General features: G+C 42.7%; 1 protein-coding gene across 3 annotated transcripts in view; it reads left to right on the forward strand.

The window, feature by feature from the left end:
- Positions 1-785: 785 nt before the first annotated feature.
- TBC1D24 (TBC1 domain family member 24) overlaps positions 786-17,791 on the forward strand; it is a 28,385-nt gene continuing 11,379 nt past the window's right edge. The window contains exons 1-4 of one of the 3 annotated variants that reach the window (XM_050905904.1): positions 786-827; positions 4,535-4,588; positions 14,208-15,242; positions 17,551-17,568. In XM_050905904.1, coding sequence (XP_050761861.1) covers positions 14,284-15,242; positions 17,551-17,568 — 977 coding nt within the window. In that variant the 5' untranslated portion in view covers positions 786-827; positions 4,535-4,588; positions 14,208-14,283. Of the gene's footprint in view, positions 828-4,534; positions 4,589-12,397; positions 12,454-14,207; positions 15,243-17,550; positions 17,569-17,791 lie in introns of those variants that run through there. The other 2 variants (XM_050905902.1, XM_050905903.1) reach the window with 2 other exon arrangements.

The following is a 17,791-nucleotide window of genomic DNA, read 5'->3' on the forward strand; positions in this document are numbered from 1 at the left end:
AGTCACATTGTTACTGAGCACAAAACTATTCAGATCTTAAAGTGTTCTTAAAGCAACAATTGTATCTAGTATTTGCACTGAGCTTTTCACCTGAAGCCTCGGCAAGGCCGGTAAATAGTGCAGCCTCCAGTGCAGAACCACAAGCCCGAGGCCTCCTTACCCACCGCTGCTGTGCCCAGCAGCCCTGCCTGCCTGTCTGCAGCACCAGCACTGCCCCTCACCACCACCCCGTCACCCCTCACAATCCCCCAACGCCCTTCACAGCCCCTCATCGTTGCCCCTCACCCCCTTGACACCTCACAGCCCCCCATCATCCCTCACCCCCCTGACACCTCACAGCCCCCCATCACCCCTCACAGCCCCTGTCACCCCTCACCGCCTCCTGACACCTCACAGCCCCCCATCACCCCTCACCACCCCCTGACACCTCACAGCCCCCCCATCACCCATCACGCCTCACAGCCCCTCACTGTCACCCCTCACCGCCCCCGACCCTTCAAAGCCCCCCGTCACCCCTCACAGCCCCTCACGGCCCCCCGACACCTCACCGCCCCTCACCGCCCCCCGCTCGAGGCCCGCGGCCCGGCCCGGCCCGGCCCGGCCCGGCCCCGCCCCGCCCCGCCCCGGCCCCTCTCTCCGCCGCGGCGCCGCCCGCTCGGCCTCAACACCGCAGACGCCGCGCACGTGCCCGCGCCGCCCGGCGGAGCGCATGCGCGCTCCCGTCCCGCCGCGTCCTTTGCGCATGCGCGCGGCGGCCGCTGGCTCGCTCTCCCGGTCCCGCCGGCGGCGGCGGCCTGAGAGGCGCGGCGGCGCTGAGGGCGGTGGCGGTAAGGGCGGCCCCAGCGCGGCCGGGATGCGGCGGGCGCGCCTCCGGCGGCACCGGGAGCCGGCTGGGGAGGGGGTTGGAATTCGGTGCCGGGCGGCGGGACCTCGGCGGCGCCTTCCCGGCGAGAGGCCGGGCAGGACCGGGAGGGGGCCTGCCCCGAGCCCGGCCTTCGTCGGGCCCCTTTTCGCGGGCGCCGCGCTGGGACTCGCTCCCGGTGCCGGGCCGTGGGTCGCTGGCCGTGCCCGTGCGAGATCGGTGTGGCTGGGGCGGAGCCGCCGGGGGAGGGTCGGGCCGCGGCCCCGAGCCGCTGTTTCCCTGGGCTCTGGTGCCCGCGGTGGCACCGGCGGCAGCCCCGGGAGCTGTCGGTGTCCGAAGGAGCTGGCGCTCTCCCCTCCTCTCTGCTGCGAGCCGGCCTTGGGAGGCTTTGGATTTAGCCTTTGAGTTAGCTCCAGTGCGTGGAGACTGTGGAAGGCAGTTAAATGGCTTGTGGGTGCCTCTTGGCGTGAATGCGCAGGGTAATACTCACTGCTGGTCCGCTTGCTTTTTCTGCAAAATAAGTCAAGACCCGGGGATGAGGCAAAGACAGATCCTCTCATTACTGGTGATGCTCACCCAAATACTCACAGTTTACACTTATTCTGCCAGCTGGTCCCAATTGAAGGGGCAGTTTATATTCACATGCAGAGCTCCCTAAACCAAAAGCTTGTGATCTGCAGCTTCTTCCTTGAACATTTTAAAATTTCTATCACGAAAGTAAAATTTTGTTATGAGTTTATTTTCATGTTGGTCTTCATCTAGGAACTGCTCTCTGCAACGTATGTTTGTATATACAGCACATCCTTAAGTGGACGGTTGCTGTTGGGATATTGGGGCTGCCGGAATGTTACCCAACTGAACACCGGATTTAGGGTGCCCACTAGAACTTGCCAAAATGTTCCTTGGCCTTTCTGGGCCTACGAACAGGAGAGCAAATAACCAAGCGGGTGCAGTATGCTTAGCTGACTCCAGCCCCAGGTGGTGTCCGAGGGCAGCAGGAGGGGTGATACCTTACAGGTGCTGTGTAGCTGTGATGAGAGGGAAGTGGATGGTTCTGTATTGAACTGTATTCTCTTAAAACCTTGCATTTTTATGTCCAATTCCTACAGGAAGCTGGAGCATCTGAAAGCTTTTCCGGCTTACAGGAAGTCCCAGTAGGATTGTCAGAGCATCCAGGAATACCCAGAGCACAGAAATTACATGGATCACATCTAGGGCTCTGTATTACCAGAAAAGGGAATTCCCTGTTGTTAGAATTTCCTTCTTTGTGCAATGGCTAGCAGTTAGACCGTGTTGCAAAAGACTTCTCTCTAAGATAGTTAGTTTGCAGGAACAGCACTGATAACTCGAATCCAAGGAGTCCAGCAGCATTCTATGTTAGCTCTTTATTGCTTCCAAGCAATACATGATACTTATGTCCTTTGTAATTTGCAAAATGGCTGTGGATAGTATTGCACAGTAATGAGCTATTGGGAATCTTTGTACTGAATGTCTTTTCTGTCATTAATATTTGAAAGTTTGCAGGTGTTCCTGCAGCTAGAATTTGAATGCAAGGGAAGGCAGCTTTCTGCTTCTCTTTTTTTTTGCTGTTAATTATTAAGTGCTGCAAAGTAAATGTTTCTAACAGGCTATCTGTGGACCCATCACGTATTTAAGCACCTCTGCTCTTCCCAGCTCTCTCATTTTATTGCAACCTTTGTTTTCTCCCCTTGGTTGTCTTTGCTTCTTCATTCTGTTAATATGAAATCTTGAAAGAGCCTCCTTCCCGTGATCAGCCTTGTCATTTGGACTGTAAAGAAAACTGAAAAAGAAGCTATTCCTGCTCTAAAATTACCCTGTCCATAAATTTAAGGCAGGCAAGCAAAGCAAACCAGTCCACACTGCACATGTCTCTCACCATCTCCAACACCAAGGTTATTGCAATCTGATAATACTACCCTGGCATTTGTTTAGATCATAAGTGCCTTTGCTTCAGTGCTGAAGCAGTTAGAGTTAGTGACAAGCAAATTATTGGCAACAGACCGTGAATTTAGTCCTTGCTATTCTTCTAGCTCTTTAGCATACACCCTGCCCTGCCTGTAAGGTTGGAGAGGCCATTAAAACTGCTTGTGTTAGGCTGTATGGATGCGTGCTCAGAAGCAGATAGATGTATGTTAATACTCAAAATAGATAAACTGTGTTAATGGTCTGAAAGAAAAATAGCTATTTATATTCCATCTATACATAGCTTTGAATTGTAACTGAGAACTAAAGAACTAAAATTTCTTTTAAATGTCTGCTCATTTGGGGATGCCTTTATTGTCGGGTTTAATTGCAATATTCTGACACGTTTGCATGGGGTGTGATGTTTTTTGGGGGGTGGGGTGGGAGGGTGCAGTGGAGTTTGGCTATGTAATGCTTGTCTTTAGCCATTTACTCCTTTTGTACTTGACCAGGCAGCCATGTGACCTTTCTGATATAAAAATAGACAGACCTAATTGCACTATATTAATGATTGACTTGCTTGGAGTCCATGTGTATTGGTGGGAGTACGTGCTGGAGATGTCCAGCTGTGGAATCAACTGTTTTAAATTCTCTAAAATTAATATATGAAAGTGCTCATATCTGTGGTGTTCACACTCTTAGGCTTTACCATATCTCGTTTGTTCTCCTCTTGCTTAAACTTCTAAAGTTAGAGGACAATTACCTGAGCTTTCAGACATGTTGCAGAAGACCATGTGTTGTTGATTCCCACTGTCTCAGGAAAGAGACTCAGAAGAAACCTCAGACTGCCAATGTCTGTATTAATGAGCATGCTTAATTGTCCTTGGGGTGTACACAGCTACATTATGTTAGCAAATAGGTGTAACTTTGGTGTAGCTACACCAATGCTGGATTATTTTGTTACGTTTTTCAGGGGAAAACAACTTAAGGGAGAAATAAGTTGTACAAAAAGTTGTTGTAATACTGTGTTTTGCAGGAAACTAGAACTCGGTTATTTCAAAATCTGCTAGGCTGAATATCATTCATTTGAAAAGAAAAATAATGTTCATCAGATTAGTTCAAACTTTTCTACCTAATAGGACAAGGGCCTCGTATATCAACCCTCAGCAAGTCAGCTGAGCTAAACCCATACTCCATTGCATATATTCAGAATATAGTTATTTTTGTTTCAGAACTGGGGATCCAAATACTGTAAGCTGCAGAGCTGATATTCTAAAATCCCCTACCTGTGCAGCAAATACCTCTGTTAGTCGTAGGAAGGGAGACGCTCTCCAGAGATTGCCTGTTTAATGCAGAATTTTGTACTTCCTGTAGAGAAAGGAGGGGCGGGGGAACACAGCAGTAAGCTACAATGAGAATATTAGCTAAGAGTATTTATGACAAAGGTGTCACAAGTAGTAATGCTGCTTGGGGTTTTAGAGACTGAAATGAGTTGCTTATGCTGTAAGCACTTTAATAATGTGGTTAATTACCTGCTCTTCTCTATTGTGAGGGTATTTGTCGCCTTATTCTCTATACTGCAGTTGCAAGTATGAAGGTTGGAAGCCATGCAGAAGTGCAGGCAAATACCTTTTTGGTTTTTTTAAAAGGTATGGAGGTCAATGGTGCACCTGATGCACGTGGATGTTGCCCAATGCATTGTTTAAAAAACAGTCTAATTTTTAAATTCCCCCTCCCCCCCCCCAACAGGCCCAGCAGAAGGGAGTAAGTCATAAGACGATCTATACAAGGACGAGTTCTAAGGTAAGGACTAATAAAAGCTCTTCAGTCTGGGGGTGGAAGAGTGTTGGGATTCTTTGGTTTGTTTGGGTTTTTTTTGGTAATATCTTCACTGTATACAGAAAATGTTTGCTTTATAATCTGGTTCCATGCGGAGACAAGATTCCTGGTTCTGCTTTACTTTTCAATAAGCCTGTAAGCCCTCTTCTCCAGTTGAGAGACTTTGAATCAATTGGCCAATGCAGTGACACTTGACAGAGGAGTAGGCATGTCAGGTATGCTAAGTCCCTTTAGGTTTGTTTGCTCAGAACAAGCACATGGGTAAAGAACACCACCGACAGCAAGGCCTCTTCTTATACATCCTGTGCTCTGGCCCCTTAACTATCTTGATGGCCTTCTAACAGGCCTAGTCTTCCTAAAGTTTTTCCCCTCTAGTAAGACTAGAGATTACCAATATGCACTAATAGTAAGATTATAAACTCAGCAGCTGATCTGTTGTTATAAATGCCCTTTGATTTTAAAATCAAAGTCAAAATAACAGAGGACTAGTTTGGGATTCTACATTGATTAGTTTTTCATTATGAAATGCTGTTTCTGTACCTTTGCTGCTGCAGAGGAGGTGTTTGTTGCTACTCTTTGACTTTTAATAGAGCATAACTTTGGAAAGACTACAGAAATAAGTATCAAAATGAAGCGATATATTGTTCAAGTTCCCTGAAATGCAACTGTTGGCATTCTGCCTGAGATTAGGTCCTCCTTTAATTGTAAAGTGTATTTGGAACTGGCTTGATGTTGGTGTCTGAACTCTCTCCGTGTGTAGGATAATCTGCCCTTTTTTTCAGGAAGTGGGTAATCCATTATCAGGGATATGAGATTATTGAAGCTCCTCTTCTGAGCAGTCTTTGGGGAAAGGGAGAACATCTGTAGGGTTTTGCAGAGCTAGAAGAAAATAAATTCTGTATAAAATGATAGCTTTAACTTCGTAATTTTTATATGCTCATCTTACTGTAAATCGGCTTTTGTTTTCCAAGAGAAAACTTCTACACCCTTAGCACTTAGTGCGGAGAATAATGAAATAGGCTGAGATGATAAAATTTTCCTACCCTGTTTTTAGCTGCTGGCTGAAATTATGGGAGCACAAAACTTACCCTGGAATAAACAAGACCTAGTGATAACTGCTGGTGTGCATAGAGTGTCCCTCCCCATTTGCTTACTACAGAGGCAAGGAGTACATGCAGCAATTTCTGTAGGCTCACTAAGAGAGTAAGGACTTGTGTGCTCGATTAGCCCGGGGTTACTGGTTCACCTGCTCATTTCCTGATTTAGGTATCCCTTAAGCTCTCCAGCACTGCCAGATTAAGGCTCTATATATTCATATATTGCACTGGGAGGTCTTAAATAATAAACATGTCCTATTAGTTAATTTAACAGAAGAATTAACTTGGCATAAGTAGCCACACTGATACTTGTACTGCTTTGATTAAATTGTCTTTTTGTTTTGTTTTAAAGATGATGTGGGGAATTGGGGCGTTGGCCTGTTTCCTTCACAGACTTTAAATGGCACAGTTCATATTTTGAACCTTTTGCAAGAGAGAATGTACAATGTTTATCTGTGTGGACATATTTTTGATAAATGTGAATATTGTAAACAAACTGAATTTGAGCATTAGTTTTAAAATATATAGGTACAATGCAATGTATGTTTTGTGTGTATATGTATATATATTTGAATGGAAAGTATATTTGAATTAACAAGAGACAGGCTGAGACTGTGATGAGCTAGTTCTGCTCGTACATCGCTTGAACAACAAAGGCTTCCCTGTAGCCTGCAGACAAGGCTCCTGATTCTACCTGGCCCAGCCTAGCGGACGTATTGTTAAATCCTACACGGAAAAGGCTACTATTTTATGGAACAGAAGGATAAAACCAAAAAAAACCAGTTACAGTATGGTGTAGATCGTGACTTGGAGAGTGCTAAGGTTGTCTGTAGGAAAGTAAGTGTATGGGGCTTTGTAAAAAGGTGTGTCCTTCTCCATAAAGCAGCTTGCATTCTCTTTCTCAGTGCGATACTAACCATGGCAGTCTGAGGCCAGGGGGTTCCTGTTAGCTGGGAGGCTTCTTATGTTGTAGTCAGGCTGCATTAGTTTTGGGACCTGCACCCGCTGCAGTTTGGGATGCCAAGTGTTGAAGCAGCTTAGTGGTTGCACAGGTGCACTGTCATGTAAAGACTGGCCCAGAGCAGAAACCAAATGCTTCATAGAGAAAACTCCTGGACACGCTGTCGTGATACTTGGTCACAAAAACTATTGAAAAGGTATAATCACGTATTGTTGAAACCGGTCAGATAGTGGGAGGAACAGGTTTAGGAGGTATGTGCTCTTTAACCTCTGAATGGTTTTCTTATACTAATAAACCCATAAACATTGCCATTGTCTCTGAAATGCTTCTTGGCAAAACTTTTCTCTTAGATACCAGAAAAGGTCACACCTAAGATTGTGTCTTCTGCTTGTAAAAATCTACGTTGTGTTTCCATTCATGCTGTCAGCTGCTGTTCTGGACCTAAAGAAACTCTAAACACATAAGAAATAAAACATGGTTACATATACTCCTGTAGAGAAAGTTTAGATGGGAGAAAAAGAAATAAATCTGTGTTCAATATAAACAAATGCAGACATTATGTCTAAGAGGAGAATATTTCAAAGCACAGATATTTAAAGATATTTTTCTGCCAGTAAATGTTTGTAATGGAGAGAGATCTAGAGGTGATAGCTGTCAAACTGACAGAGCATTCAGTGCAAGAGAGCAGGAAAATGGATTGGTTTATTGCATATGGATTTGCTACCATGTCAGAGCTTTTCACTGGCAGTTACACTGCATCTTTAGTTGTACATAGTAGACTGTACTTCCAAACAGAGAAAGATATAAACTGAGGTGTTTAGGGGAAAAAAGAAAACAAAATTTGAAGACTGAAGTTTGCATGTTTGGTGTAAAATTTTTATCAGAGCCAGAGTTCGCTGTTGGAGGGAGTCCTGTTTCTAGTTACTTCAGTTTTTGAAACAAAGGGAAGAAGAATAATTAGCACAATGTGAGGGATTTTTTCATTCTTACAATTTGAAAGAAACCAAAAGGAAAACACAGTCAATATGGCAGGAAAATTGTATTGATTTTTCTGCGCTACTTTGACAGATTTTTTTTTTTTTTAAATGGGTCATTTTTAATACATTGTGTAAAATAGTTTTGCTGCTTAAATGCAGTTTTCTTTTGGTTTGGAGTGGGGAAAGATAGGAATTCTCCTCTCCAATTTTGCTAGTTGTTCCTTGTTTTTTTATGAAGTAGGCAGGACAGAAACCTCCTCATCTATGTCTTTGGTAACATTTACCATCCGGTATCCTCTTACAATGCTCTGTTCTTTAGCTTTTTTCACCCTTCGTGGAACCATTAACCATTTCTTTTCTCTTCCATTTTTTCAGCAAGAGTGTTTTGGGTTTTTTTCCAGAGTTACCTTGTTTGGTTTTTGTGTATTTATTTTGTACCTCTATGGTATCTTAATGATCAGTACAGCTCACAGTATCAACAGTGATTGAGCATTAGAATGCTTGTGTCATCCCAGGGCAGGGGATGGGAAGGAGGGGGTGCTGCTTTCTATCGAAGTGCTTGCAGATATAAGGCATACACATTCTCCTAAATATAAGCTACTGTCATTTATCTGGCCAGCAGTGAAGAGCTCACTGTGTGTCTGAACTTTTGACTGTAATAAAGTACACGATAGATTAATCACAGGTCATTTAAAGACCCTGTTTAAGAAGACAGTAGTACTTTCCTAAGAATGAAAGCATGGGATTCTAGGACAAACCTTCTGTGACTGTGCTTCGTATGCAACGGTGACATCCCAAGAGAAATTATCTAGATGCCTAAAATGATTTGCCCTGTAGTGTACTCTTATATCAGGTCTTTACCAGTTACCTAGGAAAGTGAGAGGTTTCTAGACTTTGTCCCAACATAATATCAAAAAACAGCAGGGAGCAGCTAACTAATCCCCTATTGTTATTGATAAACTAGTAGTAGAACATTATCCAGAATTGTATTCCTGGAGCTCAGCTTGTGCTGTACGCAGCGCCCAGGGCAAATCGTAAAGAGATCGAACTGCATTTAACCTCATTAAAGCAATCCATCGAACTCTGTGTACTCTACCGAAAAGGATCATCACTCCAGAATGCATCAGCATGGCCCAAATTGCTGTCCTACACAAGCTGAGCTAGTTGTGTTCAGCTTGTTCTAGTGCTAAATGGAGTGCTTAATTTTGGCTCTGATGCATACATCTTCCTGAATGATGTGATGGCATAGGAAGTAACTGAAGCTGTAAACGTGACAAAACATGCTTCTAAGCAGGAGGTGTTTGGGGGAAGCGGGGACGGCACTGTGGTGTCCAGTCTTGTTTCCAGATCCATGTAGCAGAGATGTCAAGGTGTGCTGCTGTAAGTCTGGGCTTGGGGAAAGCTGCAGGATGCGCCCAAGTACTGGAGGAGGAGAGAGTAACTGTCTGCTAGTTGTCTTTTATTCTGCTTGCTGTGTTGCTTTGTTCTTCTGTCAGATTCTTTGGTGTATGAAGCAAATATCTCAGACGTGATTGAGTATTCCTCAAGGATGGGAAATCATCTACTCAGAGTTTTGGGTTTAATTTTCTCTTAACTGGGATGAGGACTAATAGATAGCAGTCTTGAGGAAGCAGTTCTCATTATCTCTTCATGTGCCTCCTGCACAGATTAGTTTAACAAGGTTATGAAAGAGAGCAGATTTGAGTCTTTTCTCTGGCTACATCACTACTCAACAGTATAAACAGCAAACAATATGCTGCAGGTCTGGGAGTTTAGCATTAGTCTTGATTTGTACGGCAGCAAAAGAAAATATTTGCTTTCTGTTAGCACGTTATAAAAATGCGTGCCAAAATTTTGGTCGACGGTATCTAGCTGTATCTGTACAGTACACAGTAAATAGCTGAATCAAAGGTGGTGTAACTGTCCATGGTTAAGATGAAAAGTGTTATTTTCAAAGTTTGAGTTTCTTGCTATAGAGCAGCTGCACTAGATTTGAGTGAAGTGTTTTAATAAGCTATTAATCTGTAGTCACACTTTCAGAACAACAAAGTTGCAAGAATACCTAAATGGAATAGGGGACAAGGTTTTCCTGATTAATTCTAATTAGGTTTTTTTTTTAGGAAACTTTCCTGTGTTTATTGAAAGCAGTATCAAATCATGTAATCTCAGGTTTTAACCAAAGCTGGAATTTATTTTTATGAAGTTTAGAATGTAAATATTTCACTACTGTTGAGTACTGTGTGTACTCTGGATTTGAAAGAAATAATTGTCCTCTGGGTTAGATGTACTTCAGATATTTCAGTTTCCTAATTCCTGCATTTTGGAAAGCAAAAAAAATTATTAAAGTTGACCCTAGCCATGTTATCTTTAGTTAAATTGTAGTCTTATATTCCCCTTAATGAAGCTAAGTCATAATTCAAATCTTCTCTTTTCCTGCTGATGTATTTTTAGACACTTTCATAGAATTTTTCTTCACAGGCAGTATCAGAATTTTGACTGTCACGCTTGGCTTTGCTGCTGTAGATTTTATACAAATTCAGCGTGGTTTTCAGCTGTCTTCTGAAAGTAGCCCAAATGACAATGGGAAGAACTAAGGGAATGGAATGGAAAATGTGGCTAGACTAGCAAGCTAAATATTTCCTAAAAATTTAGTCACTGACTTGAAATCATGCCAGTTCCAGTTACCATAGTCATTGCTTGGTTTTGAATTGTAATGATTACTTGCTTGCTTCATAGTTCAAACTTAACCTTGAAAAATCTTTTGCCTGTTCTGCAGCCATTTTTGGCATATCTTCAACATGCATTTTTCTAGTTCTACTTCTCACTTGTATGTTGGGGTTTTTTTATATTGCACTTAACTGAAGAGCTCCACTATAGACTGACAGATCTAACAATCTCAAAATTGTGTGGCAGTTACTAAGAAAAAAGCTTTTTTCTCCTGGTTCTGTTCTTCTGTGTTAGTTCCTACTGTTTTGTAAAAGTCAGTCTGATTAGAAAGAATAATGGCTGCTTCCCCTTAAATAAGGTATACATATCTTTCAAGCTGTGTCATTGTTATGAATAATGTAATTTTTTTGCTAATTTTTACAATCCCCTTGTAGTTCTGCTCTAACAGGTACTTGAAAGCATTTCAGTTCTGTGCAGTTCAGGTCCTGATCCATCCTGTTGTCCCCATGGCCAGTTAGAGGATACTTACCACAACACAATGCTAACTTCTCTAAAGTTACTTTAGCAAGAGGGAAAGAGGTTTGTTGCAATAAGGGGGTTTAAATGGGTCTCTCTGTCTGCCTTTAACCGTATCTTTATATAAACATTACATTCTGAAATGTTTTTTCTCTTCTGCTTGTGTCTTACCCCCTCTGTATATGTGAAAGCTAGGTAGTTTAGGTGAAGATGGGACTTTTTGACACAGACATGCACTCTTACACAGCCATCTTCCTCTATTTTTACTCCTTAACTGACACTCCAGCCTTCCATCCCTCCAAATATAACAGTCTGTACTGCCTGCTTGCTTGCTTGTGGTAGGAGAGGTGGGTAGGAGACAGCCACAGCCAGCTAGCCCTTTGCTACTGAACGCGAGACAGCTTTTGTCTCCTCACCAGCTTAAAGTTAAACGTTGCTCTTTACATGGTTGCCAGAAGAGAGACAACTTGCCCAGAGGGAGGGAGGAAATTTTGGAAGCAGTGGGAGGAGAGGATGAAGGCTGGCTGGAATTTTCCTGAGATTTCTTGGGCTCTTCTCCTTTGGCAAGTAAATACTCCCCATTTGAGGCCTGCTGGCTTACAGTAGCTGTTGGCACAGTGTCAGGAGCTATGCACCATTACACTGAAGCACACTAATTCTGTTGGTTTTGCAAGCACAGTTAAGAGCTGGTCATGCTCTGGCAACCTTGACAATGCCCATTTGCTTTGCTGTCATTTTTTCTTGCAGCATCTAGAGCTTTTAAAAGGTTAAGCAGCCAAACCTACTCACAGACCCAGCAGATTTATCCCAGCCAAAGTATGTATAAGACTGTAAGCTCAGATCAAAAGTTCTGGCAGTCTGACTTCCATCCTCTAGCCACGGACTTCAGTGAGCTTGCTGAGGAGCACATACTCATCGAATTCATTAGTTTCTGGAATGGGCAGTAACTTCCGGAGGGGAAAAATTACTCTTTGGTGCAACCTCTAAATATCCCTGTGCCTCTGAACGATAGAAAATGAGACAGGAAAGAGTCAAGAGGAGGGAGAAGAAAGTTTACAGGAAAAAGGACAGCCGAGATGTAATTCTGAGTATCTTAGGAGGTGTCTCATATGATGGACATTTTACTTAACCCTAATACAAATATAAGCAGCTCCCAAGGGATGATGGCAGAAGGGGGAAGCTGTTGCATAGTGGAGACTCCAGCAAGCACAGGATAGTAATAGTTTCTGTACTGAAGTGACCATGAACAGAATGGTTCATCTCTCCGTGCTTTGGTCACTGCTAAATAGGATTAAATTTCTCTTCTCCACAGGGATCTTATTCTAGGATTTGAATTAAAGATAATGAGTTTCCCTATGATTCCCAGGTAGAGAATGACAGAAAAATGTTAACTTCCACGGAGCTGACATTGACTCTGCGATGGACTGGTATCCTACCGTTACTGTCTTTGCATATCCTGAAGGCATGCTCTCAGCTCACACTGAGAGACATCATTTCCGAACATTGTAAGATATCTCGCTTTCAGAACTGAAGTCGGGACAATGTGTTGCCTCCTTTTATTACAGTCTGAGAATTAGTGTCAGGTGTGCAAGAATACAACAAAAAGAAATGGTGAGCATTTCTGTATTGCTCTTACATTCTACAAAGGTGACTCAAAAAGAATCTTTTTTTTATTTAAAAAAAAAAAACAACTGAAGTAAATATTTGGTAGAGAAGAGCCATCCAAAAGCCTTCTCTGAAAGGCTCCTGTGTGTTGCTGCCAGCCTTTTAAAAGAGGAGTTAAATTCTGGAGTTTCAGCATGTGATTCCAAAATACCCAGATGAATATTTAGTCAGAATCTAAAATGGTGAATTAAATGTATGGCTGTCCAAGCTAATGCTAATTGTATGTTTACAAACTTCTGTCTACTTGAGGCAAAATGTTTGTTTTACTTTCCTGTAGTAAAGTAGGGAGGATGAGTTTTCTGTTTTGATGACTTATCTACCTTATGAGTTTCAAATCATTTTAATGCACCTGTTGTATGAAAGACCATGCTGATAAATGTCAAGTTCCATGCGTTCTCCAGTCTGTTGACACAGGAATGACTAAGGGTTCTTTGGAAGCATTTCAATAACTGTTTTAGTTGATTTAACCTTGCTACATAATGTCTTAATTGTACAAAACAGTTTTATACGCCTGTTGCGTTTTATAGGGATTATCTGCCTTTGCAGAGTGTGCGGTGTCAACGGCCATGCACTTCCTAGCTTTAATCGGGCACTGAGGACATATCTGCAGAGACGTTTCAGCACTGGGCAAACCTGTTGCCTGCTGTTATTAGTGCATTTTATTGTATCTCTCCTCCTAGTTTTGCACTGATGTGACTAAAGCTGAATCAGGTACGGCCATTAGCGGTTGCAGTCATGCTGTCTGCTGGGACACAGGTGTACTTTAAAGCTGGAGTTAACTGGTAGGTCATGTAAACATGTGGTTTGAGGAACTAGAGGCCACAACCTGGTCTTTCAGCTCCTGGTGCTATTGCAGTGGTGTGCGTTTTTAAAATCTCCTAACGTTGGTGATAGCAGGCCCTCTAGAGGGTGGTTTGGTCATGGAAGTGTGTGCAAGGTCAGGACCAGAAGTCCAGTGCAGCACTCGAGAGAATTAAGAAGCAGTTTCATGAAGCTGTTTTAAGCTGACTTGAGCCTCTGCTGCAGTCAGAGAGTGGTTCTGTCCTGCGCTCATCTTTGTTCTGGCACTAATCTGGCTGACCATACAGCTGCGCATCTTATCCAATGGAAAAGAAAAATTGTACCAGATTAACAAGCTAATCTCAGTGACTGTGTGGCCACAGGAGTGCTGGTACCAGCATGAAGAAATGACTAAGAACGCATGGCTGTGGCTAGCAGGAGGTCAGCATCTCTTGTCACTGGCCACACAGTCTTAGAACAGTGTAAGCTGCTAGTGAGACTGCATCCTTGTAGTATAAATAACAGTTACTTGCCCAGAGAATTAGAAAGAGAGATTGCAAATTGAACAGACTTTACAATGGATATTTTTGAAGTGGGAGGCTTCTGTTCTCTAAGTGAGAAGTTAACATAAAGGTCCATGCCTCAGCTTGGACCTTCAGTTAGGGAGATTAACTTCCTGTGGAGATGTCCTCAGAATCAACGTCTTGGCTGGCCATTGATAAATTACTTCAGTATGAGTTATTGACAGAATGGAAGTAAAGTTTGGCTTAAAAATAAAAAGACATGTATCTTTAACTTTCTTTGCTTTAGAAAACAGTTTTGGCATTGCAGGAACACGTTGAATGTACATGTGTGTTCCTAATGAAAATGGGAGATTACCTGTTACTCAAACCTCTATTTTTTTACTTTTCCTTTTGCAGAAAAAGCTGCAAGTCATTTAATGACCAAATAAGGTCTCCATTCTCATGATTTATCTGATATGCTTCTCCTGGAGCCATGGATGAATACAACCGCTTTGTGGATTGGGATAAAATGGATGTTACTGTCCAGAGCCAGGATGCGAAGGAGCTAACGTGCACAGAGTTCCAGGAGCTCAAGCAGCTGGCCCGGCAGGGCTACTGGGCCAAGAACCACTCTCTGAGAGCCAAAGTGTACCACAAACTAATTAGCAATATCCCGTGCCGCACAGTGACCCCAGATGCAAATGTGTACCGGGACATTGTTGTGAAGATTGTTGGAAAACGTAACAGTAGCTCCCTTCCACTACCAGAGTTTGTGGATAACAGCCTGGTCCCCACGTACTGCTTGAATGCAGAAGGCATCGGGGCAGTCAGGAAGATTATACTGTGCATTGCGAATCAGTTCCCAGACATATCATTTTGCCCAGCGCTGCCTTCCGTCATAGCTTTGCTCCTCCACTACAGCAAAGATGAGGCAGAGTGCTTTGAACAGGTTTGTCGCATCCTTGCTTGCAATGACCCGTCTAAGCGGCTCATCGATCAGACGTTCTTAGCTTTTGAGTCCTCCTGCATGACCTTTGGTGACCTGGTTAACAAGTACTGTCAGGCGGCACATAAGCTGATGGTGGCAGTGTCCGAGGATGTGTTGGAGGTGTACTCCGACTGGCAACGGTGGCTCTTCGGAGAACTGCCTATGGTGTACGTTGCGCGGGTCTTTGATGTGTTTCTGGTGGAGGGCTACAAAGTTCTGTATCGTGTTGCGCTGGCTCTTCTGAAATTTTTTCACAAAGTCAGAGCTGGGCAGCCCATGGAGTCTGACAGCATACAGCAGGACATTCGAGCTTTTGTGAGAGACATTGCCAAGTCAGTGTCTCCGGAGAGGCTTCTGGAAAAAGCCTTTGCTATCCGCCTTTTCTCACGGAAGGAGATCCAGCTTCTGCAGATGGCCAATGAGAAGGCTTTGCAACAGAAGGGCATCACTGTCAAACAGAAAAGGTAGGGCTCTCGCTACAGGTAGCCTGAGTGATCTCGTGAGTTTTCACAGCGTGATGAGCAGTCGGTTAGTCCTGGGTGACTGGGGGGGAAGCTCTACTGGTACATGCTGGTATCTCTGCTGATTCTTTTTTTTTCTCTGCAGAAAAAGTCAGCAGCCCCAAAATTAAGCATTGCTGGGATTGTAACGAGAAGTGTAAATGAAATGTTGTGATACAAGAGAAACAAAGCAGTTTCTCGTAGCTTACTCAGTGATGAATTTATAATTACTTTTTACAGGTACATGTTAATTGCAAGTATTGTATCTCAAAAGCGTCTTTCACAAGCTGTTTTTAAACTAAAAGGCATTTTAGCAAAGCTGGAAAAAACACTGATAAATTACTTGGAAGAAAAGTACCCAAACAAATGTGAAAATTAATTCTTAAATATGAGATTATTTGTATAAAATGTCGATTTCATGCTGCCCAGTACTGTGAATTCAGCTGTTTCTGTAGTGTAAGTAGGCAAACACTGTCCCAGCTGGGAGCATTTTGCTTAACTGGGGAGTTATTTTAACAGAGCAAGGAAGAAATAAGTCTTTTTTACAGGTTACTTTTAGTTTGACTGCAAGTCTCCTGGAAGTCAAGAGTACAGTAGTAATAGGTAGGAGTTGACCTATTTTGTGACAGGTTCATGTACTATTAAAGAACCGTGGAAGAGAGGAGTGAGGATACTGATCCAAAAGATGATTGCACAATCACAGTTTCTTTTCAGAAATGAGGGGAGGAAAAAACAACTGTGAAACTAGTAAATGAAATCCTGCTCCAATGTGATAGTAAAACCCACAATAATAAAAAGCTTAGCTGAAAGACCTCTCCATGTATATCGAAAAGGCAGAAATATATTAATCTAAACAAAATTAGCGTCTTGCCAAGTGCAGATGTATATGCAGGTAAATACTGGTGTTGTAGACATGTTCTGTTTCTCCTAAGGCCTTCTGTGACCGCAGAAAACTTCTCCCAACCATTTTTGAAATCTGAATTTAAGTGTTGAATGGTTTTATCAGCTGTCCTGACCTCTGAAGGGAGGATGACTTCTAGAAGTCTACTGGGGTCAGTAAGTGTAATATCTAGAACTTGGTATTCTAGAGGGACAGTCTTTCATTTTCACTAAATCTTCAAAAATCAAAAGGTACCAGCCGCTGATATGTTAGGATCTTACAGCCAATTGTGTTGCTGAGTTAGTTACAGTAGTTGCAGATATCATTCCATGGTATTGAAATATATACTTAGTAGATTTCAGCCTACAAAATAATGTAAATGTTAGCTGAACCTCTTTCATGTGCCTAAATACATGTAAAGTTCCCTCCAGTCTTTTCCAAGGATTTATTTTTAGACTTACAGTTTGGTTTACAATTAGCTTGTGCTTTATTTTGCTCATATCTTGGAAGAGACTGCTCTGTTAGTCTCAAATATTTCAAGGCCTTTAGCCACTGGAATGTCATGTTGCTAGAGTTCAGACCATTGTATTTGGGACTCGCAACCAGAAGTATTAACTCTTCCAATGTGTATCTTTTCTTCCTGGACTGAAGTTCAGGAGAGTTGTAATATTGTTTCTGAGTATATTCTTCAGCAACAGAATGAGAGCTTTAAATAAAAAATTAAAAAACAACAACCAAAAAAAAACCCAAGCAAAACCCAAGCAATCACAAAAAACCCAGAAGCTCCTGCTGTATTAAATGTTGTAGAGGTATTCTTGCGCAGAACAACAGTGATGCCTTCAAAGCAAAATACAGTAAATTCATACCCAAATAATGCCAGCAGTTACTGCCTTACCAGGCAGAGTTGCTAGTGAAAAACTGTTACCCTCTCTCGGCTACTTTTGTAAACATACTGAAACTTCTCAGTATCCCCTGGCACGGTACTGCTGTGAACTTGGCTCAGTTTGGATCCCGGTGTGGGCAGATGTGGGTGCTGGAGAAGTGAGCTTTTCTCCAGTGCTCAATAGGATGTGAGTGAGTTCTCCTGTCCAGGTGTGTTTGGCCTCTGCAAGGAGATGATGAATTATTTTCCAATCAGATAAATACAAGCAGGTAGCAAAAAAGGAAAAAAAAAAATAGAAATAGGAAATATTTTAACCTGTCTGTTTGTTTGTTTGTTTTTCTCATGCTTGGTGATTCGAATCAAACCTTACTTTGTTTCTCTCCAGGCTCCTTTCATTCACTTTGTCGCAGATGTAGGAAATCACTGATCTTTTCTATCTTTTTTTGTCTTTCTCCTTATACGTTCTCCTTCTGTCAATTCCATACCCACTGCACCCCTCCTGTCTGCAGTGTTGCATCTCCCAAAAGGTAGGTTAAAACACTTGAATCTTTGCACTTTGCTCATTTCTTCTCTCTTTGGCCGGTTATTTTTTCCGAGGCTGTCGTTATTGCTAATGCTGGGGCAGGAGAAGCAGGGAAGCAATTATAGCATCTGATTGCTGTGTAACATCTCCTGCATACTCTCTTGCAAAGTTAGTTCAAAGCACCTGCAAAATTGTAAGATAAGGGATCGTAGGCCCAGCTAGTCAAC

This window comes from Gymnogyps californianus, chromosome 15 (assembly GCF_018139145.2).
Source record: "Gymnogyps californianus isolate 813 chromosome 15, ASM1813914v2, whole genome shotgun sequence".
NCBI lineage: Eukaryota > Metazoa > Chordata > Aves > Accipitriformes > Cathartidae > Gymnogyps > Gymnogyps californianus.